Below are 26,988 nucleotides of genomic sequence, written 5' to 3' on the forward strand. Positions count from 1 at the left end.
GTGTGTCTGTGTGTGTGTGTGTGTGTGTGTCGCCGTCCTTTGAGGGCCCCCCTCCGATGAAGGCAGACTTTAAGCCGTGCTTCTTGGGCGTCAGGACCGCCAGGAAGGGTGGAAGAGCCGGCGGGATCCATGCGGGATGATTGGGGCTGCGTGTTTTTTATCGGGTCACCATTACCTGTCCGAGCCAATACGAGAAACATTCAGCTCTGACATCATTTAGTTGTTGAACAACTTTTAAGAGCTTGCTCGCCAAGCTTCTTATGCTCGCACCTTGTCCGTTGTGGGCGGCGTGCACACAAGTTGTCATTGGCCCCGCCATAGGCGCAGCTACGCTCTCTCCGGTGATCTCAAGAATGCTCCTAGATGGCGCGCCGCCGCTCAAGGCGGCGCACACCACTATGACGGCGCGTGCGCTAGTTAGATAGGTGACCGCTAGAGGGCCGCGCCTCTCGTTTGGCGCGCTTTCTTTCTCTTCGCCGGGAGCTCACTCAGTGAACACTGTTCGTTCCGCAGCATCAACACCCCAACCAAGGCAGCAGCGCGGCGCGCTCGCAACGTAGCAGCAGCTCAGGCTCGCCACCGAGACCCTGGGGTGAGAGCCCGGGAGGCTGAAGCGAAGAGGGCTAATGTATATACAACAACGTTGTCACGTCTATATATGATGGTAGAGGAATGTGTACGGAGGATTCGCGAGTTACCCGATCATGTCCGAGCAAGCTCCTCTAACATCATTCACTTCGTGGATATGGCGGTGATTTTTTTTTTTTATTATCGCGCTGCACCCGCCATGCCGCAAAAGTCAACTTCTTCCTTGGCGGGCGCCGCATGCTGAGGCGCTACATATGGTGCCAACGACTTGTATTTTTAGATATGATGGTTCTTTTCGTAATTGTGAGAACACAAGCAATTGGTACAACAACGCAGTGGAATTAGTGACTTCATTTCACAAGAGATGTATATTCAAGCAATCTCTTTGTTCACAAAATACCAATTTTCCCGAATACCGAAATGTTTTCGTAGAAGAACTAATGTAAACGACATAGGTGTTTCGAAACGTGGTAACAATGCGTGAGCTTCATTTGGCAGTGCTGGTTCGCTGGAGATCCACTGTGCGTGACGTGGAGACAGCATCGAGGCAGTCTGCGCCCACCGTGTCGGGAACTGTATCTGAAGACATCAGAGACCTGCGGCAGAGAAAAACCCCTTTAGTATGTCTTTCGTCCGATTACACTGCCGCATTACTGGAAATCTAATCACTCTGAAATATACAAGTGTGGTTATTGTAGACGCAGAAATTCGTTATTGATATTGTCACCATCCCAGAATGTCTTCAGTTAGCTCACGTACAACTTGGTTCCCATAAATGATATTGTCCTTAATTATCTTATTATTCAACACACCTTCACTATACAATCTGCTAATTGTGTATTCTGAACGGTATTTTCCGCGCCGTTAAACTACCATGTATTATACCAATCACATTCATAGGTGCAGCTGCAGTTCCCTTTTTTATCAAGTAATATCACGATAGCAATTATATGGACACTCTCGGAGGGTTATTGCCATCGCCATCATGTTTCGTAGGAGGTCCAAATCAATGAAATCTCCCGGCGTACCGTATGTTCTACGCCCGAGCGCTGGCGACAAACGCAGCTAAAGCAGCGATGAAACGAGCCGGCCATTTCCGTCGGAGGAAGACCGCATGCGACAACATCGTCCCTCGTGCGAGGCCTGCCGTCGATGGCTCCTCAAGCAAATGCGAAACACTGCGCCCGTCTTCCGTCGGGCGAAGGAGCATGAACGACTGCCGGTGGGGGAGGGCGCGAAGCTGCGTCGCTCGACCAGCAATGCGAACTTTGATGAAAAGGTCGCGCCCATGTACGTGCTGTGTGCTCTCACCGCTTGCTTCGCGTTCAGACAGCACGAAAGCCACTTCGTTGCGTGGAACGGCCGTATTTCCTTACATTAGCATTTTGTAGAGTTACGCGAGGTCAGATACAGAAGAGTTAGCTGCTAGCCATAATTTATATAACATTCCGATATGTTGCTATCTCATTCCTTGGTTCGCCCTCACAGTGTCACTGCAATTTTTTTTCACCAAATGCTGTCGAAATAAAAAGAAAACCTCTTAATACATCGAATAAGTTTTCTCCTCTATTCGTTTTTTCACAAGCCTTTGTTACCTACCTATTCCGTAAATAAATTTTCCTAGAGAATATCTTCCTCCGTACATCATGTTTTTGTCCCTCTGCTACTTCTTGTTATTGGAGCCACGACACTGCCACAGTTGTTCGTCGCTCACCGACTGCTTTTCTACAGGTGCTGCTCTAACGCTCCTGGGACGGCTGCTGTCGCCGCCTGCAGTACAACTGGCTGATGCCTGGGTCAGCGAAAATTGCATGAGCTTTCCGCATTGCACGGACAACCCGCCTACTTGCCGCAACCTATCAGGCCTGCTGCATCACCCGCCGTCATTCTTGGACAGGTTCGTGTTACTCGTCGGTCAACCTGGAACGACGATATCAACACCGCCTACTCAAAAACGCGCGCATTTCGGCGAACCCCTGAGCAAGGACAGTGCCACAAGTGTTCGTCGCTCACTGACTGCTTTTCTACAGGTCAGTTATTACCAAACTCACTGTTACCGCAGCAATGATTTTTGCCTTCTGGCAGTGTCGTGGCCACCCAGTTCTTTCAAACGCACCTGTACTGCTCTCGTTTACGTTTTGCGCCTGTTGCTTCTGGGCGGTGACGTAGACGAAAACCCAGGACCAATAACAAAGGCTCAAGAGGAGAAGTTAGACGTTGTGGTTGTGAGGCTGTTAGGCGTCTTGAAGCCAGCAGTGCAAGCTCTATGGAATCTGTAATGAGGGTGCTGAATATGCACGCCACGCTCAAAACAGACCTGGAAAGTCTTACCAAACGAGTACAGGAAATGGAAACCAAATTGGAATCATCAACGTCAGTGGATATCTCAGGGCACCTTGAGGGTGGAATGTCTAATATATTTAATAAAATTTATGACCTAGAGAACTGGTCGCGTAGATCAAATGTTTTGTTCTACGGTGTAGCAGACGCAGTTGGATCCGAAAGCTGGGAAACTTCAGAGCGATTTGTGTATGAATTCTGTCGTGACAAGCTTGGCGTCAGTGCGACTTCCATTGCTAGAGCACACCATGTGGGACGTTTTTCGACCGACAAAAAGCGCCCTATTATAACAAAGTTCTTTAACGATAAAGAAGTTGAGACTATCTTAAGTAATGACCGCAAGCTGAGGAACACAGGTTTCGGCATTGGACGTGATTATTCCCAAGCCGTTCGTGATAAGCCCTGACAACTTAATCAGTTCTCTCGATCGATTAAAAAAAATCACACCATCTACCGCTAAAGGGGACGATGAGGCGATGCGAAGCAGTGTTTCGGCATGTAGAGCCCGCGTTTCAGAGGGGAAAGGGGAGAGGGGAAGTGGAGAGGGGTATGTGAGGATGGAAGGGGAGGGGGCAAGGGGAGGGAGATGGGGAGGGGAGAGAGTGGAAAGGGGAGGGGAAGGGGGAGGGGGGATGTGGAGAGGGTTTGCGCATGCGCAGTAAGGGTGGTCACGCCGCACACCATGTCCACCGGATTGAATTCCGCTATAAGATGCTTCACATCTAAAACAAGGTGACCGTGTCTGTCTAACATTTGATAAACTGCATATCCATAACGATATTTTCATGTGAGATGTTGCGGGTGCTCGTGCGGTACCAATAAGTCATCCCGCTACAGCTTGACCGGTGTTGACAGATAAGTCAACTTCCCCAGTGCCTGCTTCGTTTCCACCTAATGTCCGGCCTTACGTAAGGAACATCGCCAATTTCTTGTTCACAAACATTAGAAGTGTTTTATCCAAAACTGTCGCCCTTTCCTCACTCGTGGATTCTACATGTACTTCACTTCTTGTATTAACTGAAACTTGGTTCGATTATTCTATCCCGGAACATGGCATCCTGCTCAGCGAATCTGAATTTTGCTTTTTTCGTTGTGACAGAAAAAATAGAAAAGGAGGCGGCGTTCTTATAGCCACAAAGAAACAAATATCCGCTGTTCCACTCACTGTTCCTACTTTCCTTCAATGTGTGTGGATATGGTGCAAATTGGGCGTTATCGATGTTAATATTGGTGCTTTTTATCGGCCGCCTGATATGTGCAGTGGATTTTCTTGTGAATTTCACCGAATACTTTGTGTCTTACATGTACGCTTTTCTAACGCTACGTTCCTCGTCTTTGGCGACTTCAATTTTCCAAACATTGATTGGGTCACTCTTTCTGTTAATTCCAGTGACAATGAAGCCCATGCATTTCTTTCGTCCTGTTGGATTTTTCTCTTTCGCAACTAATCATTAGTCCTACCCGTCGCACCGCTACAGCGGCAAATATCCTTGATCTCGTCCTAACAAACAACCCAGACGTTTTTACTGTATCGCGCATGCGTTGAGCAAAAAATATGGTTGATCCCTCCGTCGTAGGAATCGGAATAACACGAAAGTAAAGCGTGCCCTTACAGAAGTAACTGAATGTTAACTGTACATTGATATAAGAGAGTTTGCACAATATTTAGAGAGTTTGTACAATGTATATTGTGCAAACTCTCTTTGTGTAGCAGCTATAGCACCGTTTAACGTGGATTCACCCACTTTGATGATTGCTAGTACATCTCTATCCGACGACTAACGTCCATGTTAAATGATTAAACAAACCCTTGTGGTAGCTGTAGTAGGTGACGGCGAGAGCGTAATCAGAGAACGAGGTGGGATAGCCAGAGAAGCGTCGCATATTGGACGCAGAACTTGGGCGCCATCCCGCGGGAGGTTAAAATGTGATCGAACAAGACGTCCGGACTAGAGGGAAACGCAAAGCGCGTCGCGCCGCCCCGGTAAACCGGCCGCGATTTTAAAGACGATAGTCTTTCTTGGGATATTTCGACGAAGAAATTTTGGTCTGTCTGTCTTTCTGATTGTCGGCACGTCACTCGATTCAGCCACTCGGCCAAAGTTGAACCACTTGCCCAAGGGCCAGCCATCTTGAACGGCTGACTGGGTTCATACTTGTGTACATTGTCGATCAGAAAGCAAACATTACACATATCTGAGGCGCAACATCACTAGGTAAGTATTATGTGGCGTGTTCCTTTAATAGAAAATGCAAACATACGTAATTCTAAATACCCTAGTTTCTTAAGCTGCGCTGAACATGCGACTGCGCTTAAACTTGCCTTCCTCCGTGCCCTCTGCACGAGCTCATTGTTCTGTTTCGGTTTCGGTTCTGTATTACACTGTACGAATGCCATGGGGCGCCGCTCTGGCATAACCTGTTTTACCGAGGCGACGTGTAAATAAAAGAGTGTGTGGAGAGTACTCGTTGAGTGCGGACGTTTCTTCTGCTTCAGCGCTTCGCGCCAAACAGCGTGTTCGGGCTGGCTGGCGTCCCCGCCGATCGCGTTGGTCACCGCCGGTCTTCGCCTGCTGCTGCGCCGGGACTACCAGCCCGCAACAAAGCACTCATGCACCGCATATGTGTACGTCATGCACCGTATATGTGTATGTCTATATATAAAAGGCACAAAGAAAAATAATTCAGAAAAACTCTCCGATGCGCGGAATCGAACGGGCGACCTCTCTTTTGCTTTCCCCGCGATGTCTGCGCTTGAGTCACAGAGCGTACGAAGGTCGCCGCGGCGGCCGCGTTTGCGAAGGGAGCGCGCTGTTCAAACAGAAATAATTAACAACTGTGACCATTAGTTCGCGCTCGTCCTTTGTGTACCTGTTCGTTTGTTTCGTCCGTCCTGCTTTATGTTTGAGCAGTGCGCTTCAAGTGTCGAGCTGTGACTCATGATAGTTCGCGCTCGTCCTGTGTGCGTTCTTTTCGTGCGTCCTTTGGGCTCGAGCAACGCGCTGGCAAATTCGAGCTGCTTTCCGTTCTTCGTGCTACATTCCAATCTATTGCTATCGCATTCATTGCTTCGCCGTTGCGGCGAAACTGACTTTTTTTCTTTGCCATCTGATCGTGTAAATTTTTTCGACGTCATTTCCGTGACGGTAATACGTCACTGAAGTCTTGGCGGAGCCCGGTATCAAGCACTTTCGTGTTAAAAGAAAACAACCACTAAGAAAATTCACTGCTATAGCCGCGCTAATTTCGAGATCATTAACACAGAATTTCAAATCTTTTCTGACAACTTCCTTGCTCATTATTTATCTCGCTCAGTTGAACAAAATTGGCTGTCGCTTAAAACCACATTGACTAACCTTGTCAAGAAGTATGTGCCAACTATCGCCCTCCGTCATCATAAAAATTGACCTTGGTTTACACATCGCCTTCGCCGTCTTAGTAATAAGAAAAAACGCCTGTACCGCCGAGCAGTTGATACAGGTCTACCTTTGTCATGGAAGATGTACCGTGTTTGCGATAAGGAGTATCAGACCCTGCTTAAAATAACTCGTCGCCATTTCTTCAGTCATGATCTGCCCATTATGTTAACCAATAATTGTCACAGATTCTGGCGAGTAATCAAACCAAGTTTTGATCCTGACATAGTCCTAACGACTATTGACGGAGAACCAGTCACTGAAACTGAGTGTTGACGACTGCTAAACGATGCCTTTTCATCTGTTTTCACCAATGAAGACATCACTTCTTCACCCACTTACAGTCACTGCCTAACATTTCTGTGAGAAATTATCGTGAGTGAAGCCGGCATCTATGCCCTGTTGAATAACCTCAGAACTACTACCAGCTCTGATCACCTCGGTTTCAATAACCTTTACGTTCTTCGCGTTAGATTCCAATTTATTGCTATCGCATTCATTGCTTCGCCGTTGCGGCGAAACTGTGGCTTTTTTTATATCTCATTAACTAGTAACATATGTACACTTCTCGAGCACGTCATACACAAGTATAATAAGTTACCTAGAAGAGCACGGCATAATTTTTAAACATCAGCACGGTTTTCGCAAGGGTTACTCATGGGATACACAACTCGTCGGATTTACTCATGATTTATTTTCAGTAGTTGACGCAGGCTTTCAAGTGGACGCAGTGGTTCTCGACTACTCAGAGGCTTTTGATCGCGTTCCTCATCACCGGCTTCTAACCAAATTAACGCACCTCTACATACATTCTAATGTTATCGCCTGGACTAAAAAGTTTCTTTCCAATAGACAACAATACACATCTGCTAATGGCCCTAACTCTTCTTCTGTTCCCGTAACCTCTGGAGTCCCTCAAGGCAGCGTTCTTGGTCCGCTACTTTTCTTAATTTTTAATAATGATCTGCCGAAACTTGTTTCCTCTAAATTTCGATTATTTGCAGATGGTTGTGTGTATAGGAGAATTACTCATGATGCTGGCCGCCTTGCCCTCCAAACTGACCTTCAGGAAGTGACAACTTGGTGCTCCTCGTAACTAATGGCCCTCATCATCATCATCGTCATCATCAGCCTGTCTACGCCCACTGCAGGGCAAAGGCCTCTCCCATGTTCCGCCAATCAACCCGGTCCTGTGCTTTCTGTTGCCACGTTATACCTGCAAACTTCTTAATCTCATCTACCCACCTAATTTTCTGTCTTCCCCTCACGCGTTTGCCCTCTCTTGGAATCCAGTCAGTTACCCTTATTGACCACCGGTTATCCTGCCGACGTGCTACGTGGCCGGCCCACATCCATTTCTTCTTCTTAATTTCAACTATGATATCCTTAACCCCCGTTTGTTCCCTGACCCACTCTGCTCTCTTCCTGTCTCTTAAGGTTACACCTATCATTTTCCTTTCCATCGCCCTAATGGCCCTAAATGCGTCTAAAACAAAGCTAACGTCATTCACTAATCATTCCACTCGCCTTCCTACGACCTACTTACTCAATAATGCTAGCACTGAACTTACATCAACCTATTAGTACCTTGGTGTCCATCTTAAATCTGATTTAACTTGGCATTACCATATTAAAACTGTATTAGCATCAGCTAACCGAGCATTCGGTCTTCTCAAGCGTAACCTCAAGCATGCCCCATCCCACTTAAAAAAATCTAGCTTATACAACACTCATCCGCCCAAAGATTGAATATGATTCTGCAATATGAGATCCTGAACAAACATATGTCATCAACAACACTGAATCCTTGCAAAACCGTACTGCTCGCTTTATCTACTCGGATTACTCCCGCTTCACGAGTGTCACAGCATTAAAGCAACGAGTGGAGTTGGAGCCACTGTCACGTCTACGTCACTTTGCTCGCCTTACCTTATTTCACAAACTGTACTATCATCGCACGCTTCATAACGACTTCTTTTCTTCACCCCACGTTGCCTCCCCGCGCCGTGACCATGATAACAAAGTAGCACGCATAACTTGCCATTCATCAGTTTACGCTAAATCATTTATACCACGCACAATCATTGAATGGAATGACCTAGCGTCATACATAGCGACTGAAACTAATTTATCATCTTTTCAGGCCTTCTTACGTGAAAAGTTTTACTCAGAGTGATAGCACAACATGTTTTTGTTATGTACGCAACAATAGATTTAGCATCAGTGTTAGTTCAATGTAATGCTGCATCTACCACTGTTACTATGTTTATATATTTTCTAATCACAAAATGTCAAACCTTTTATATTATTACGTCTTGGTTGACGCGACGTTTATTAGACTCAAGGCCTCCGAAGAGAATGGGCCGAGCGCGCACACACCCGATGATGATGACAATGACACGCGGTGACGATGAAGACGGAGAGACAAACGAATGATGATGATTATGATAATGCACAGATGAGAAAGAAGCACATAACTAGTGCCCACACTAATTTCCCCCACGTGTAAGCGGACATCCTGGCCGCTGCAAGTCAAGGTGACTAGGAACGTCGCGTGAAGGGTTTCATGCGAGAAACGTGCACAATCTCGGTGCTGCGGTAACGGCGGTCTGTTGGGAGTTGTGGAGATAGATTTAGCGCAAAGCTTACCCTACGAGGCGACCGTGAAGGGACGCGACGTTCTCCACTGCCGCCTCGAACAAAGACGCTAGGGCCGGGTTCGTCGACTCCGGCACGGCGCAGAAAAGGCACTCGAGGCAGGATGTCAACAAACAACACAGGTTTATTAACCCAAGATGCAGCACAGTACGACAGTCACGGGCTTGCAGGCCGTAAAGGGAACTCCGCAAGACCGATCGAGTACGCTTGCCAGCGGCGCTACGACTATCACACAAAGGGCAGCAGTCGAGCACACGAACGAGAAGCCGCCTGCTAGAGCAGCGCGTCAACCTCTCGTGCTAGCCAGAGAGCATATCACGCGGGCAAGCCCGCGCCAGACAGAAGCGAGCTCAAGGGGGAAGGGGGTTGTCACTGGCGGCCATTGAGGACAGGCGTCGCGCAGTGACGTAAGCTAGCTTGGTGGCGTGAGCATGTGAGCATGTCGAGGCATGCCCGGACGCGTGCCCGCGCGCCGGGAGGCCGACGCATGGCTCGCACCAGACAAAGAGGCCTGGCGCTGCCGCCATGGTGGCCATACTGCCGATTAACGGCGGTCCCCGGCGCTCGAGCCGCGCGGGGCCAACACACGCGCTAGCTGGGGAACGAGGCGCCAAAGGGGAGGGCGCGCTCGATTCCTACAGAGTACAAGTGGTGTCACACGATAATTAACAGGCGAAGTCTGTCCCAGAACTATGTACGGCCCGATGAAGCGTGGTTGAAACTTGTCACAGAGACCAGGTGTGCGAATAGGTGTCAAAAGCAGCACCTCGCCACCAGGTCGAAAAGATACAACGCGATGGGATGCGTCATAAATGATCTTCCGCTCTTGTTGTCTCGCGTCTGTGTTGATGCGAGCATCATGGCGGGACTGGGCCAGTCGGGAAATGTAATCTTCGCTGGGAGACTGAGGTAAGTTAACATGGCTCTTGAAGAGGGAAACGTCGAGAAATGTAGCAGGGGGACGTCCATAAACGAGGTAGAACGGCGAGTAGCCAGTTGCGCGCTGAACGGCCGTGTTGTAGGCGAAGGTGAGGAATGGTAGCAGGGTATCCCAGTTTTTGTGGTCTGGTTGGATGTAGACGGCTATCATGTCAGCAAGAGTACGATTAAACCTCTCGGTGAGACCATTGGTCTGAGGGTGGTAGCTTGAAGCTGTCTTGTGAGTAGTCCCGAAAGCGCGCAGTACTTCATTTAATATTTGTGACAGGAACACCCTTCCACGGTCGCTAAGCAGTATACGAGCAGCGCCATGACGCAGTATTATGCCGTGAAGAGCGAAGTCGGCAACCTCGGCAGCTGAGCCAGTAATCACAGAGGCTGTCTCGGCGTAGCGCGTCAAGTGGTCTACGGCGGTCACTATCCATCGTTTGCCAGTAGATGTGACGGGAAGAGGTCCGTAAAGGTCGACACCTACAACCTCGAATGGCATTGTGGGGCACGGAATTGTCTGTAGAGGTCCAGCAGGTGCAGATGTCGGGAGTTTACGGCGCTGGCATGGGAAGCAGGAACCGACGTACCGCGCTACGCTAGTATAAAGGCCGGGCCAGTAGAAACGACATCGAATGCGGTCAAGAGTTCTTCGAAAACCAAGATGACCAGCAGTCAAATCATCGTGGAAGGCTTGAAGCACATGAAGTCGAAGAGCGCGTGGTAGCACAGGAACCCAGCGTTGACCGTCAGGATGGTAAATGTCGCGGTAAAGAACGCCATTTTCCAGCTTAAATTGCACCAGTTGACGACGAAGTCGCGCGTTAGGTGGATGGAAGGCTCCCGAAAGGTGGTCTATAATACGCCTGCAGTATGGATCGGATAGCTGGCGGGAGCGAAATGTTGGCTCGTCGTCCGAGAAGAGATGGCCTATTGCGGCGAGCGTAGGAACTCCGGTAGAAGTGACGGCCGAGGCCTCGCCAACGCTGATCTGGGTAATAGGAAGCGGGCAGCGAGGAAGAGTGTCGGCGTCTTGATGTTTTCGACCAGACTTGTAAATTATATCAAAGTCATACTCCTGCAGGCGTAGAATCCACCGACCCAAGCGTCCGGACAAGTTCTTCAGAGTGGAAAGCCAGCATAAGGCGTGGTGGTCCGTAACAATTGTGAAGTGACGGCCGTGGAGATAGGGACGGAACTTCTGCACCGACCAAACCACAGCCACGCACTCCTGCTCAGTTATCGTGTAGTTCTTTTCGGCAGCGGTGAATACGCGTGGAGTACGGCCGTGGAGATAGGGACGGAACTTCTGCACCGACCAAACCACAGTCAAGCACTCCTGCTCAGTTATCGTGTAGTTCTTTTCGGCAGCGGTGAGTAACCACTCTCTCTTGTGAAGAGGTGTCGCGTTGCAGAAGAACGGCACCTATACCGCGGCCGCTAGCGTCTGTATGAAGGATAGTTGGTACGGCTTCGTCAAAATGGCAGAGAAGTAGTTCGGATGTGAGGGCGTCCTTTAACAGGTCGAAAGTTGCTTGGCATTCTTCAGATCACCGAAAGGGGACGTCGGAAGCGAATAGCTGGTGTAGTGGAGCAGCTATTGAGGCGAAGTTCGGGATAAACTGACGAAAATAGGAGGCGAGGCCAAGGAAACTCCGCAACTCCTTCGGTCTTTCCGGGCATGGAAAGCGAAGAACCGCAGCAATCTTCTCAGGGTCTGGACGAATTCCATCTTTGCTAACGACGTGTCCCAATACCTTGATAGATTTGCTGGCGAAACAGCAATTCTTAGTGTTGAGTTGGAGACCAGCGCCGGCAAGGCACGTCAACACTTCATCTAAGCCTTGCAGGTGCTGAGGAAACGTTGACGAAAAGATAACAATGTCGTCCAGGTAGCAAACGCAAGTTTTCCATTTGAGGCCGCGCAGCACGGTGTCAATCATGCGCTCAAATGTCGCGGGCGCGTTGCACAGCCCGAAAGCCATCACGTTGAATTCGTATAGCCCGTCGGGGGTTGCAAACGCCGTTTTCTCTTTATCGCCTTCATGCATGAGAATTTGCCAGTATCCTGAACGCAAGTCGAGGCTTGAAAAGTATTCCGCGCATTGTAGGGACTCGAGGGCGTCGTCAATGCGTGGCACTAGGTACACGTCCTTGCGGGTGATCTTATTGAGCGCCCGGTAATCCACGCAAAAGCGCACAGAGCCATCCTTTTTACGGACCAAAACTACAGGAGAGGACCAAGGGCTAGATGAGGGGCGTATTACCTCACGTTTGAGCATGTCGGCAACGTTTTCTTCTATAATTTTTCTCTCGGCAAGAGACACGCGGTAGGGCCGGCGGTGTACAATAGATGTTCCGTCTGTCTGAATTCGATGCGCTGTAGTGGTAGTGCGGCCCAACGTAGACGAGTAAACATCGAAAGAACTTGCGTGTTCCTGTAACAATGCGAGCAGCTGCTGCGTGTGTGAAGCTGTCAAGTTGTTGCTAATGGCGGCGGTAAAGGCGGAGGAGAAGCACGCTCCCCGATGGAAAGGTCTTTAGATGAGACGGCTTGCAGGGGCATGACGAATACAGGCTCGTGGTCAGCAACACGGGCCACCGTAGTGTTCTGTGCCAATAGAATCTTCTCCGATGTTGAATTTACGGCGGTGATGAGAGCAGATCCATTGCGAAAACGAACGACACCGGACGGAAGAAGTGTGCCTTGACGAGTGCAAAGTGATGAAGGGGAGACCAACACGTCGCCGTGGTCGATGTCGGTGGACGTAATGGTGACAATTTGTTCGTGGAGTGGCGGCAGTTCGGTGTCTTCCGCAGCGACCAGACGAAGTGGCTTCTGGGTGTCGTCGTCTTCGAGCATGAAGTCGGTGTCAGTGAGGTGGACGACGCGTTGGCCACAACAAATAGCCGCGGAAGCAGATGAGAGAAAATCCCACCCTAATATTAGTTGGTGAGAGCAAAGGGATAGGACAGCAAACTGGATGTGATGACGGATACCGTCGATAAAAACTCGAGCAGTACAAAAAGCGGAAGGGCGAATGATGTTCCCCTGGGCAGCGACTAACGTGGGTCCATCGTAAGGCGTCATCACTTTGTTCAAACGTTGACACAAATCGGCACGTATAACAGAAAATGTCGCACCCGTCTCCACCAAAGCATCGACATGCACTCCTTCCACTACGACAAAAACCATGTTGCACGGTCATGATGGAGGAATATCAGTCCTGACTTGGAATGCAGTTTTCCCAAAAGAAACTGCATCACCTAGTTTTCCGACTGATTATCGGTGGCGAATGAGGCAGGCCGAAGTGGAGAAGAGGAGCGGCAAAAGGGCGAGGGTGAGCGGCGTCGTGCGGATCGGCTGTTCCGTGGTGGATTCGACGCGGGCGGAGATGGCGACCGGTGCGGGGCCGACGAGTAACGCTGACCATGATAAGAGGCCCCAGACGAAAAATCCCGTTCACGCATGTCGTAACCTCGACGCTCGTCCTGCTGGCGCTTTCGGCAGATACGAGAGATGTGGCCGCGATATCCGCAGTAGTAGCATACTGGGCGGGACGTGCGCCACGGTGGTGAGTAGAAGGCGTTCGGAGCACTTTGAGATATTGCGGTCAGGTCGGCAGGTGAAGGGTCAGGCAGCGCCGAACGGAAGGGGACCGTGGGCGCGGCAGCAATTGACGCGTATGGTGGTAGCGGCAAAGTCGTGTTTACGTCGCCGGGAGGCGCGGCGGCAACTTGGGCGGTTGGTATGGGCCGAGGATCAGGTGGCTGTACATTCGCAGGGGAGGTCATGGATGTGAGTTCCTCCCGGATGATGTCGCGCAAGGCCGGTCCAGAAGACTGTATAGAACACGGTGACAGAGGCGAGAAGTCCATCGACTGTAGTTCTTCCCGTATTATGTCCCTTATGAGGTCACGGAGATGTTTATGAGACGTAGAGTGGTGTTCACCAATGTCTGGTTGTAGACGAACCGAGTCCAGGGCATCGAGGGGCTGACAAGTCGTGACCACGTCAGCGATGGTAGTTGGGTTCTGTGCAGCGGGGGCATGAAAGGCAACAGCCCCTATGCCCTTCAAAATGTGGCGTACTTTGTCCGATTCGAGCATGGGTGAATTGACACGCCGGCATAGCGCAAGAACATGCTCGATGTACGACGTGTACGACTCGCCGGGATGTTGTTGGCGAGTATCGAGGGTCCTCTTCGCGACGGCGGACCGAATGGCCGGTGTGCCAAGAACATGGCGGAGCTGCCGCTGGAAGGTCGCCCAGTCGGGTAAGTCAACGACGTGGTTGAAGTACCACGTCTTCGCGACGCCGGTTAGGTAGAAAGGGACGTAACGCAGTTTGGCGGCCTCGTCCCACCGATTAGCGGCACTCACGCGGTCGTAGTCATCGAGCCAGTCTTCGACGTCTTCTCCACGAAGACCAGCGAAGAGCGGGGGGTCACGGTGGTGGCCTGAACGAAGCTCCAGGAGGTAGAGCGGGCTGGGAGAGGACCGAGGACCGAAAATCCACCTCCACCACGTATGACGTCTTGGTTGACGCGACGTTTATTAGACTCAAGGCCTCCGAAGAGAATGGGCCGAGCGCGCATACACCCGATGATGATGACAATGACACGCGGTGACGATGAGGACAGAGAGACAAACGGATGATGATGATTGTGATAATGCACAGATGAGAAAGAAGCACATAACTAGTAGGGTGCCTTGATGCGCGTTTTGTTGCGCGTTTTGTGGCGCACACATCGAGGCACACTAATAACTAGTGCCCACAATATCTATAATGATTTATTATTTGCATCTTTTATATATGTTCCACAGTTGTATTTTGTTTTTCCGCTTCTTTTTCGAATGTGCCAGCCCCCTATGTAATACCCTCGTAAGAGGGCCCTTAGGGGTATTTTGAATAAATAAACGAATTGGTTCTTTGTCATTTATAACTGCTCATATTTCTCAAACATTGTTGTATGGCTATATTTAAAGACATCCAGCACTTCTCAACTTTCGGAACCTTCCCTCGGCTTGAAGCACTACGCTTAGCAGTCTCGGACTTCTACGGGCCACTGAACAAAAATCAGAGGTCTCACGACAATATTGAGTACAGCGCCACTGTCACAGAGGATGGGCAAGCACAGGGAGTGTCATGCAGGTTTACGCTAATCTACAATGGGGATCTTCGATTTTCGGGCTTCTGGCAGATCGCTGGCAGCCAGGGCTAGCCAGAAGTTCGCCAGCTAGTTCATCCCGAGACAACCCAAAGATTGCAAAATCGAATGCTGGGACAGCCAGCTTGCTTGCTTGCTTGCTTGTTCCTTGCATTTGGCTCACACCCACACCGGGGGATTGGCCAAGAAGCCGGCGGTTACAGTCAATTGGAACATTGGGTTAAAAAAGAAAATCAGGAAAATGGAAAGGTGGCATTTTTCAAGTAGAATAAGGTGATTCTCGTGATACGAGAAAAGGAAATAACGAAATAAATAAGATTTTGTTTTCGGGGAAAGGGGATGGGAAACAATAAATTGATAAACAAAGGATTAGCAAGGTAATCTCATCGTGATCTCAAAGAGACCTGTGCGCACCAATGTGTACGTAACTTTCGAGAGGTGTGCACGACGCAGTCAGCAGTTCGCCGTGTTGTTCACGTAAGGAAGCTTCAAGTACGGGACAGGTAAAACAAGAAAAGCAATAAATATCAGTTTTAAATATTCGCCGTCATTCATAGTTGCACCATTTCGCACGGCGGAACGGGTTTTATGATATGACGCCGAGAGTAATGACAACCGAAGGTGTAGTCCCCAAGTACCCGCATTGCAATCCGTCGAGTTCTCACAAAGACGGCGGGTAGCGCGCATCGTCTCTTTTTGGCGTCTGCTAGCCCGAAACCTTCCAGAGAGCTTCCAGGACAAATTTGTCCTGGAAGCTTCTGGCGACCCGAGGGTAGGCAGAACTGTCCAGCCCGAGAAAAACGACCGGAAGTGCCCCGCGCGGTGGGCGGATGCGCCTTGGGAGGTTGTGGCAGCCCGCGGGTAGCCAGAAGTGGAAAATGGACTGTTCAAATTTGGGCTTGTTGGTACATACTGACGACGAAAAATAGCACTGAATGAACGGGAACACAAGAAGAGGACACGCAACACGGACTGTGTTGTGTGCCCTCTTCTTGTGTCCCCGTTCATTCAGTGCTACTTTTCGTCGTGGAAAATCGAAGAGCCCCAGTGTTGCTCCAAGACAGAGCCTACGGAGAAGAGAAACCCAAGTCGGTTTTTAAAACATCAAGAAAGATAAAAACCTTTAAGCCAGAACGTAAAAAATGAGTGAAATAATTACAAACTACAAAACACTCCTTAATTTACCGATCCCTGCGCCTGAGAACGTTCCACTATAGCATTTGGAAAGAGAAGCGGTCCCCAATTATTACGGTGATCACGACGGCTCCGTAGGCTCTTTCGGCTGATGAGGTCACAGGCGAAGCCGGTACAACGCGCCTGCCAGCATGTCGGAGCCGGATAGACGAGACGGCAAATTACTTGGCCACGAAAGAACCACGGCCGCTTGAGGGCTGCACACATGCCGTTGCAGTAGCTCATTCGCAGCATGGAGAGCCGCAAGGGAAATACCGGCTTCCACGGGCGGTCGAGATCCGGTGTCGAGGCCCGAGCAGCAAGAACGCGACCTGGGACCGTAACGGCAGGAACACCTTGAGGCCGCGTAACTCCGAGTACATCGGAAACGTCTGGAGCGTCCTGATCCTGTCAGACCTCCCGCATTCAGGTATGGTACCCGACACCACGGCTACGCGACGCCAGCCATCCCTGCTCCAGATTCTCCAACATCTCCAGCCATCGACTGGCTCCCGAACATTGCATCCATGCCTTCTCCCCATTGGTTTTCGTCTGGGCTTCGACAAAATTCTTTCCCGCGACCATCCTCTTCTTCTGGCAAGCGCTGGTTGCGCGCGTGACATTTCGCGCCGCAGTCGTTGTCTTCTCTCCGACGCATGATTATGACTTGCAGAATCAGCAACATTCTTTAATGAGCCTTGGTCTCGTATATATAAACCACAAGTTTTGTTCGTACAGGACCAACTAGAATCATTAAATGTTAACATACGCGACATCGTAGCAAACGTTAAATTATCGGCCATAGCAAAAATTGAATTTGATGATATCTTCCCATCTAACGCCAAGCTTTTAGCTTCCAGATATTTCATAGGATTGTTAGAGGATCATTTACTTCGATGGGGCATAGATAACATAATTGCCACTGATGCATCCATGTGCGAAGAGAAAGCGGTAGTGGGCATATTTTCAGAGGCTTTATCATGGTCGTACTCCTTGCTCCTCCCAGATTATACTCCCATATTCGAAGCTGAGCTCCTCGCAATTATATTAGCCCTTCGAAAACTACCAGTAAATGAGTCATGTACATCTTTATCTTCTACTGCTTCTGAGTCTCCCGTTCTGAATGCATTCACTTCCTTAATCCCAAAAAATTTGAGTACCGTGCGGTTGGTATGGGTTCCAGGTCACTGTGCCATCCTAATAAACGAGATGGCAGATACTCTCGTGCGGTGGTCTCTGGGTGCTCCTATTTTGTTCCTTGTACCTGACGCAGCTTTTATTACTCATTCGAGATTTCAGAAGTATTCTTTAATTCAAGATGCCAAGAGTGTGAAATTGCCGGTTCCCGAATATGATCATTTTTCATTCGGCTGGAATAAGAAATTGTGTCCCACTGTCCCATGCTGGAAGTGGCTATTACGAAATTGCGATGCCGGATACCCCCAATTAATTTTTATTTATACAGGTCTGGTCTGGTGCCATCTCCTATGTGCTATTTTTGTCAGGAATCTGAAAACATTGATCATTTCTTGCTTACCTGCCGTCGATTCATTAGGCATAGAAAAAAGCATTTCGAAATGTTATTCAGAAACTTAAGAATTAATCTGAATTCTCAAAATATTCTTTCCCTAGGGGCATCTTCTCTTGGCTTCAGCACCAGGAACGTCGGCTCAGCCCTATGCGAATTTCTCGGTGAGACACGAAGAATTTCTTGTTAACTTATTCCTGAACAAAATTTGGTACTCCAGACTTCCTTTCATTCATTCGTTCATTGTTTCTCATATTGTACTATTCTGCTCCTTATTCCATATCGACAAGTCATTCTTAAAATTTTGTTTATTCTTTCGGCAATTGATATATTCCTGATATTTATTTTTAAAAAATGAACCGCCGGTTTAATGGCCGATCCCCCGTAGTGGGTAAGAGCCAACAAAAGGGAACAAGCAAGCAAGCAAGCGTCTGTGCCTTTCCAAAGGGTCTTGCACCACGTGCGAAGCCACTGCTCTTCACTGAAACCATCACTTAACGATACTTGATCAAAATAGATCCCTTTTCGGGCAAATATTTGTCCGATAAACTGCTGTTCAGTGTATCAACCAAATAACCCATGCCCAACATTCTCAGGGTTTGGAGAAACTTTATTCGTAAAGGTCCGGACGCATGTGCCCTAGCACACGGCGGGTCGTTCCCACACGGGGCAGTCAGTCTAAGACCTACCAGCGCATCGTGGGCACTCTGGACAGCCTAAAGTTGTGCTTGTATGTCCGGAATCCTGAGGGTGGAGTCCCACTTGCTGACCGATGCTGTATCGGTGCCACGTGTCGAGAGCATGTGGTGTAGGATGGCTAAAGCGCCACAAAACGAGGTTATCGTGTCATGTTCAGTAATTTCGTGTGGCAAACTCGAAAATCAAGTCAAAAGTTCACATAGACCAAAGCAAATAACTATTTTGCTGAAAACGAGCAACAGGCGCCTCGGGCGGCATCGCGAGTCTCGCCGCCGCCTGTGATTGGTGGAAGCTACGAGACATCGACGGTATCGTGAAGAGACTGACGGCGCATGCCAGCAAGCGATCCCTTGTTTTTGTTTTTTCGAAATCGGCGTGTAGCTGCTGTTATGGCGCACTCTGGCTTTGTAACGAGTTCACTGTATATCCGTACAAGTTCTAGCTGGTCGCCACTGTAAGAGCGACGACCGAAGATGCTGCCGGCGCTAATGATGCGGCACAAGAAAGCGTGTCCCAACTGGTAACCTTCACCCGCGTCGGAAACATGGACTGGTACGTGCAAGATACATGTTATTGCTTAATTTCACTGTGGTAAGCTGATAGAAATGATACGTTCAGCCGTGGATATTAAAACCGATGAGGAATAGTAGCATTAGCACTCGCTTTTAGCTGCGTGTTGGCAGGGTCCGCGCTGCGCGCGCACGTCGTGCGACAACATCAGCTGTTCGTGAATTTCACTTCTCAAAGTGCAGCGTTGTTGACGCAGTCAGTATCACACTTCGCAGCGGGCAAGAAGCATGTGATTAGTCGGTGTGCTATCGCGAGAGAAAAAAAAAACGCCAGGCCTGCGCGGAAAGCGCAGCACAGTCAAAGCTCGAAGAGCGGCATTTCTAGAGCCCGTTATAAACTCTCTTGTGGCTACTAATACAATTACACTAGCAACGTACCCACTACGCCACAAACGATAATTTTTGTGACGTTGGAAGCACCCACCACGACATTACTCGTCATTCTGCGGAGAAGCGAGGTACCATCTGTAAGGCATTATGTGCAGTTTCTTGATGCGACGGCTGATGACGATGAAGAATTATGACTGGGCTTTTGTAATCGGTTGGACGCTTTAAATGACCCACTTGTTACGTAATTCGCATTCTGTGACGCCAGGTCGTTATTTCATTCTCCCACCACACTTTATAACATACGCTAACGCGGGTAAGAGATAGAGAAAGGGAATTAACTTTATGGAGACCCTGAGGAAATGGATCATGGGAGCCTTATGGGCTTCCTTGGCAACCAATAGAAGTGCACTTGCGCGGAACCCACTACGCTATAAATCATAATTTTTATGAACGAAGGAAGCAGCCACTACGCAATTTTTCTTCAGTCTGCGCAGAACCGTGGTATCTGCTAAACACCTGTAAGGCATTATGTGCACTTTGTTGATGCTGTGGCTAATGACGATGAAGAATTATGGCAGACCCCTGTGTAATGGGTTGGGAGCATCCAACAACTCACTCGTTGCGCAATTCGCATTGTGTGACGCCTCGTTACAGAATTCGCATTGTGTGACACTTGGTTGTTATTTTACTCTTCTACCACGCTACATTACATATGTTAATGTGGTTCCTTCCCGACATGAAGACTGTATAGGGTCTTTTTGCAAGACAGTTTCAAGCACCGGCATCGCTCAGAGGTTGAATACTGGGCTCCCACGCAGAGGGCTCAGGTTCGAACCTCGTTCCATCCTGGAATTTTTTTCTTCGTTTTTTTTCTTATTTCGAGCGATAGTGGTTACGGACACCGGCGGCGGCGGCGGCGGACAACTACGGCGCCAAAAACGGCCGGTGAAATGATCTCATAACAGCTTTCGCTGTAAAAACAAAAAAGCACACGAGAGCCACTCTTTGTTGCAGTGGTGACTGTGCTCCGAACTACGCTGCAATCTTGCGCAGTGGCGTCGAACATAGGAGTCGAACCCACAACCTCTCGTTCAGAGACGATAGGAGGCGGGCGCGTAGCCACCTGCGCTACCGACGCTCATGCGTGGGCCCTTACAAACGCGCCTTATATCTTTGACACCCTCTTCCTTTCACAGTGACCTTGGCTGACGAGGGGCCGTGTCGCCGTCTTGGAGAGGTGAAGTGAAATACTGCACCATGACTCTAACGAGCGCCGACAGGACGCGCTTCCGTAGGCTCTGCGCAGCGGAGGCTGGCTCCCCAATTTCCACTCCATGTCATTTCCATGCAGCCTCAGTGAGTGCCTTACTGCAGTGACAGACGCGCCAGCGGGCAGCGGGAAGCCTTCGCATGCACACGGCTCCAGTTACGAGTTCTGCATCTCGCGTTTCTGAAGCGCTGTGTGGTAGTGTATGCATGAGCAGAAGTCTAAGTTACTCAACTGCTAGAGAGCGCACACTTTCACGTTTCGCTCCTCAATCAACGACGCTTTCTGTGAGCGCATATCGAGTACTAATGATTATGCACTTCTTGATGCCATCATTATGCGTGATTCACCATGCGCGCTTATTGGGTCTATGTTAACTGCTTCAGCTACCACGAAGGTTTATTCATGATCACTGACGTTAGTTGTCCTTATGGAGATGTGCCACTAGGATCAACGTAGGTGCATCCACTTAGAACGGCGCTATAGCCGCCAAACACCAGCAAACATTGCGCGAGCTCTGATTTATCAATGTAAAATGAACAATGAGATACTTTCATAAATACACGTTTCACTTTCTGTTATATCCATTCCTATGACGCAGGGATCCACTAAGTTTTTTGCTTGTAACCTGCGTCTATAAACTGCAACTTTCTGACTTGCTGCTCAAAATAAACATTACGTCTATTCCAGGTCTGTACATATTATTGTTCTCTGCCTGCAAAGACCCCCGATTTATCTTGCGGCTCCAGCCGTGTCGGCTTCATGCAACTCGGCCCTCCGGCTCTACAGGTTGCCGACCCCTGCTCTTGACTGTGAACGGGGATTCGTATAAGAATATGTGGAACTTTTACATACCCCAAAATATCGATAAAGATATGGTGAATTCCATTGGCAGATTCGGAGCGCTTCCGGTAGCAGTTTTTCTGCTCCATTCGGAGCAAGTCTGTTCCATTGGCGGATTGAGAGTGCTCCCTGTGATTCATTGGCAGATCTGGAGCAGCTCCGGCGCCAGATCCACTCCACGGAGCAGCTCTCGCTACTCCGCGAAAAGCGGCGGATTCGACCGGAAGTCGCAAGATCCCCACGCGTGCGCAGAGCGTGGCGTACCGCGTGTGCGATCAAATGCCCTGTCCGAGCGCGCCCGTTCTCTCCGCTCGCGCCCGTGAAGGCGAAAACTGCGCGAACCGCGATGAATGCTGGGCGCTTGCGAAGTAGATGTGCGATAGCGCCCCCCACCGTTTGCTCTGGCGAGGGCGCTGGTGTTCCATTGGCAGATTTCCTTCGGATGCTCTCCACGGACTGGAGTGCTCCGGCGTAGAGTTCGTCGGCCACTCCGAATCCGCCAATGGAATTCACCAATAGCGTGGCAGCCCTTATTGCCGAGTACTACTGTTTTCGAAGCAATAATTCCCGGCAAGCGTATGCTGTTGGGTGCAAAATTGTTTCATGCTCTTGCATAAGGGCCGCACATTGAAGGTCCGGAGTAGATGGTGCCACGCCCACTTCTTGTCTTGTTTTGATGTATTCGGGTTTGACCGGCAGGGACGGTTATCAACGCTCGACGCTGTAGGCGAAGTAGTGTTCTAGAAGCGTCGCGATTGTAGTAGATCGGTTTGTTAAGATTGCGCCCCGCACGCGAATGTTCCAGCTTTGTCTAGAGATTACGCCGCCACCAGCGATATCGCTGGAAAGTTCGATAGCGCCTGTATAAAAGCCGACGCGCTTGACTGCTTGTCAGTTGATCGACGGACGACGCCCTGTTCGCCGCTATATTTGTACAGCGTGTATTGCTGTAGTTATAGTTCTCATTTTCCGGCCACAAGTTCGGCCAAATAAGCAGTTTCATCCTGCAAACGCCGACTGCTGTCTTCATCGACGTCACGACCACGTGACATCTGGTGGAGGTGCTGCTTCGCTCATGTTCCGGTCGCCCCCGTCAGGCCGTGAACCCAGTCCGGGCCGCAACGAAGACATCGACGCCTACCCCGAACAGCGAGCAAGCCGCAGACCAGGAAGACCCCGACCATGACCAACAGAACAGCGACAATGACAGCAACCATGCCGCTTGCACCCGTGCTGCTACAGCGCCCAAAGGAACCACCGACCTTTCACGGATCATCTGCTGAAGACCCGGAAAGTTGGCTGGAGAAGTACGACCGCGTCGCCATTTTTAACGAATGGACCGATGAAAAGTTAAGACACGTCTACTTCGCCTTGGAGGACTCTGCCCGAACTTGGTTCGAGAACCAAGAGCGAAGCCTCACGACGTGGGACATTTTTCGCACAAGATTCCTTGCCACATTCACGAGTGTCGTCCGCAAGGAGAGGGCCGAAGCTCTGCTGGAAACCCGTGTGCAGCTTCCAAACGAGAACGTGGTGCTGTACGCGGAAGAGATGAGCAGACTGTTCCGACACGCCGACCCAGCCATGCCCGAGGACAAGAAAGTCCGCTTGCTCATGCGAGGGGTAAAGCAAGAGCTCTTCGCTGGGCTAATGCGGAACCCACCGTCGACAGTCCAAGAGTTCGTCTCAGAGGCGACGACGATTGAGAAGACGTTGCAAATGCGCAACCGGCAGTATAATCGCCGATCGATTCAAGACAGCCCAGTTGTTCATGCTGTCGGCTCCGACGACCTGCGCGAAACGATCCGAGCGATCGTGCGGGAAGAACTACGCAAGCTCTTACCTTCACCACAGCCTGAAGTTGCGTCGATCGCTGACATCGTCCGAGAGGAAATCCAGCAGTCTCTGGGCACCCCCGAGTCAGCGCAGCCGCAGCTGCAAGCAGTGACCTATGCTGCTGCAGCCCGACGCAACGCCCCCCCTCCTCGCCCAAGTCAAGACGCCGCGCCGCCTCAACAGTTCCGCCGCCAGGCACCACCGCCGCCGCCACCGACGTCACACCGCCCGCCAGCCGGCCAACGATACACGCCGAGGAAGACCGACGTTTGGCGCGCCCCCGACCACCGCCCACTCTGTTACCATTGCGGAGAAGCTGGCCACACTTACCGCCGCTGCCAGTACCGACAGATGGGACTGCGTGGATTCGCCATCGACGCGCCGCGTCCACAGCGAGGGGAAAGACCACGTGACATCGCCGACTACCTCGCGGGAACACAATGGACGCCCCGACAACCTTCCCGTTCGCCGTCGCCAGGCCGCTACGTCTCTCCCCAACGCCGACCATACACTGGCCCAACTCGGGGCCGGTCACCTAGCCCGTATCCGGAAAACTAAGGGCAGCAACCGATGGAGGTGCGGTTGCTGTAGGACGAAATACCGAAGATCCTCCGCCGCCGACGACAACGCCGCAACGACATCTAAAGAACACGCCGCAAGCCGAACGAAGCCCTGACGTCGAAACTTCACGGCCCGAAGAAGACCTGACGACACAACGACGAAGCAGCGGGACAAACCGACGTAGCCGTGATCCGACGCCGCGACCAAATCGAAACGGTAGGCGACGAACGAGTGACCTCGACGTTCTCATCGACGGCCACAACGTCACCGCTCTCGTCGATACTGGAGCCGACTATTCCGTCATCAGTGGACCGTTCGCGACGAAGCTGAAGAAAGTCAAGACCGCCTGGGAAGGCCCCGAAATCCGCACAGCGGGAGGTCACCTAGTAACGCCGGCAGGAATCTGCACAGCGAGGGTCTCCATCAACAACCGGATTTATCCCGCAAGCTTTGTAGTCCTTCAGCATTGCTCCCGAGATGTCATCCTTGGTATGGACTTCTTAGGCCTTCATGGTGCAGTCATCGACCTCAGATCGAAGTCGATAACACTATCTACAGAAAAAGCATTACCGCGGTACACGCCGCCAGGGAAGCATGCCTTGAATGTGCTGGAAGACCAAGTCACCATTCCCCCTCGCTCCAGCGTCATCATTTCCGTCGGCTCTCAGAAAGTAGCAGACCTGGAAGGCGTCATTGAAGGCGACCAGCACCAGTTGATTAACCGCGAGATTTGCGTCGCAAGAGGAATAGCAGAGTTGCGGGGAGGCAAAGCAACAGTGATGCTCACAAATTTTAGCAACGAGTATAAGCACGTAAACAAAGGCACGACAGTCGCCTACATCGAAGAAATCACGGCTACGTCGATGGCTTTCGCCATCGCCGATTCTTCCGAGCCAACACCGACGAACCAAGCTTCTCAACCAGTTTTCGACGTTAATCCTAGCCTTCCGAAGCATAAACAAGAACAGCTCAAAACCCTGCTCTTGAAATACAGGGACTGCTTTTCGTCATCGTCAAGAATCCGCCAGACCCCAGTCGCAAAACATCGCATCATAACAGAGGAAAATGCCAGGCCACTCCGGCAGAGCCCGTACAGAGTTTCAACGCGAGAACGCGAATCCATAAAGAAACAAGTCGACGAAATGCTACGCGACGACATCATCCAGCCGTCGAAGAGTCCATGGGCGTCACCCGTGGTGTTAGTGAAGAAGAAAGACGGAACCCTACGCTTCTGCGTCGATTATCGCCGCCTGAACAAAATCACGAAGAAGGACGTCTACCCTCTCCCACGGATAGACGACACCCTGGATCGACTCTACAACGCGAGGTACTTTTCGTCGATGGACCTCAAGACCGGCTATTGGCAAATCGAAGTCGACGAGAGAGACCGAGAGAAGACTGCCTTTATAACACCAGACGGCCTCTTCGAGTTCAAGGTTATGCCCTTTGGTCTTTGCTCGGCATCTGCGAAGTTCCAGCGCGTTATGGACACCGTGCTGGCTGGACTGAAGTGGCAGACTTGCCTTGTGTGCTTGGACGACGTCATTGTGTTTGCCTCAAGCTTCGACGAACACCTCCGGCGCTTTGACACTGTACTACAAGCAATCAAGACTTCTGGCCTCACCTTGAAGCCTGAAAAGTGCCGCTTTGCATACGAGGAGCTGCTGTTTTTGGGTCACGTGATCAGCAAGGGTGGTGTTCGGCCAGACCCGCGGAAAACAGCTGCCATCGCTGCCTTCCCGCCCCCCACCGACACGAAAGCCGTGCGCCGTTTTCTCGGATTGTGCGCCTACTACAGGCGCTTTGTCAAGGAATTTTCTCGAATCGCCGAACCGCTAACTCACCTCACGAAGACCGACGTGCCATTCAAGTGGGAAACGGCGCAAATCGAAGCATTTGAAGAAATGAAACGACGCCTTCAGATGCCTCCTATACTAGCACATTTCGACGAATACGCCGATACGGAAATCCACACCGACGCAAGCAGCGTAGGACTCGGCGCCGTCCTTGTGCAGAAGACTGACGGGCAGGAAAGGGTCATCAGTTATGCTAGCCGGTCGCTATCAAAAGCAGAAACGAACTATTCCACAACAGAAAAGGAGTGCCTAGCGATCATCTGGGCTGCATCCAAGTTTCGCCCCTACCTCTACGGCAGGCCCTTCAAAGTTGTGAGCGACCACCACGCATTGTGTTGGCTAGCTAACTTGAAGGACCCTTCAGGTCGCCTCGCACGGTGGAGCCTACGACTTCAAGAATTCGACATTACCGTCGTTTACAAGTCCGGAAGGAAACACTCCGACGCTGACTGCCTGTCTCGCGCCCCCGTCGACCCACCGCCGCAGGACGACAAGGAGGACGACTCCTTCTTAGGAATCATAAGTGCCGACGACTTCGCCGAACGACAGCGAACGGATCCAGAACTCAGGGGCCTTGTGGAATACCTCGAGGGCAGGACCACCGTTGTTCCGAAGGTATTCACGCGGGGACTGCCGTCATTTTTCTTGCGCAACGGTGTTCTCCTAAAGAAGAACTTCTCACCGCTTCGAGCCGATAGCCTTCTCGTGGTACCCTCGACATTGCGGCCAGAGGTCCTCCAGGCTCTGCACGACGACCCGACGGCTGGACACCTGGGTGTTTCTCGCACGCTAGCAAGAATACAGGAGAAGTACTACTGGCCGCGCCTTTCCGCCGACGTCACTCGTTACGTGAAGACCTGCCGGGACTGTCAGCGACGCAAGACACCGCCCACTAGACCAGCCGGACTTCTGCAGCCTATCGAGCCACCTCGACGGCCGTTCCAGCAAATCGGGATGGACTTACTGGGTCCGTTCCCGACGTCCAATACCGGAAACAAATGGATCGTCGTAGCTACAGACTACCTCACCCGCTACGCCGAGACGAGGGCCCTGCCTAGAGGCAGTGCCGCCGAGGTAGCGAAGTTCTTCGTTGAGAACATCGTCCTGCGTCATGGCGCCCCAGAAGTTCTCATCACCGACAGAGGTACGGCGTTTACTGCTGACCTAACTCAGGCAATACTGAGATACAGCCAAACAAGCCACCGCCGGACCACAGCGTACTCCCA

The 26,988-nt window shown here is 50.7% G+C and overlaps 1 protein-coding gene across 1 annotated transcript in view; it reads right to left on the reverse strand.

The window, feature by feature from the left end:
• Positions 1–924: 924 nt before the first annotated feature.
• The window catches only part of LOC119384104 (uncharacterized), a 286,696-nt gene continuing 260,632 nt past the window's right edge, over positions 925–26,988 (reverse strand). The window contains exon 6 of the mRNA XM_037652398.2: positions 925–1,184. Coding sequence (XP_037508326.2) covers positions 1,076–1,184 — 109 coding nt within the window. The 3' untranslated portion in view covers positions 925–1,075. The remainder of the gene's footprint in view (positions 1,185–26,988) is intronic.

This window comes from Rhipicephalus sanguineus, chromosome 2, assembly GCF_013339695.2.
Source record: "Rhipicephalus sanguineus isolate Rsan-2018 chromosome 2, BIME_Rsan_1.4, whole genome shotgun sequence".
NCBI classification, from domain to species: Eukaryota; Metazoa; Arthropoda; class Arachnida; order Ixodida; family Ixodidae; genus Rhipicephalus; species Rhipicephalus sanguineus.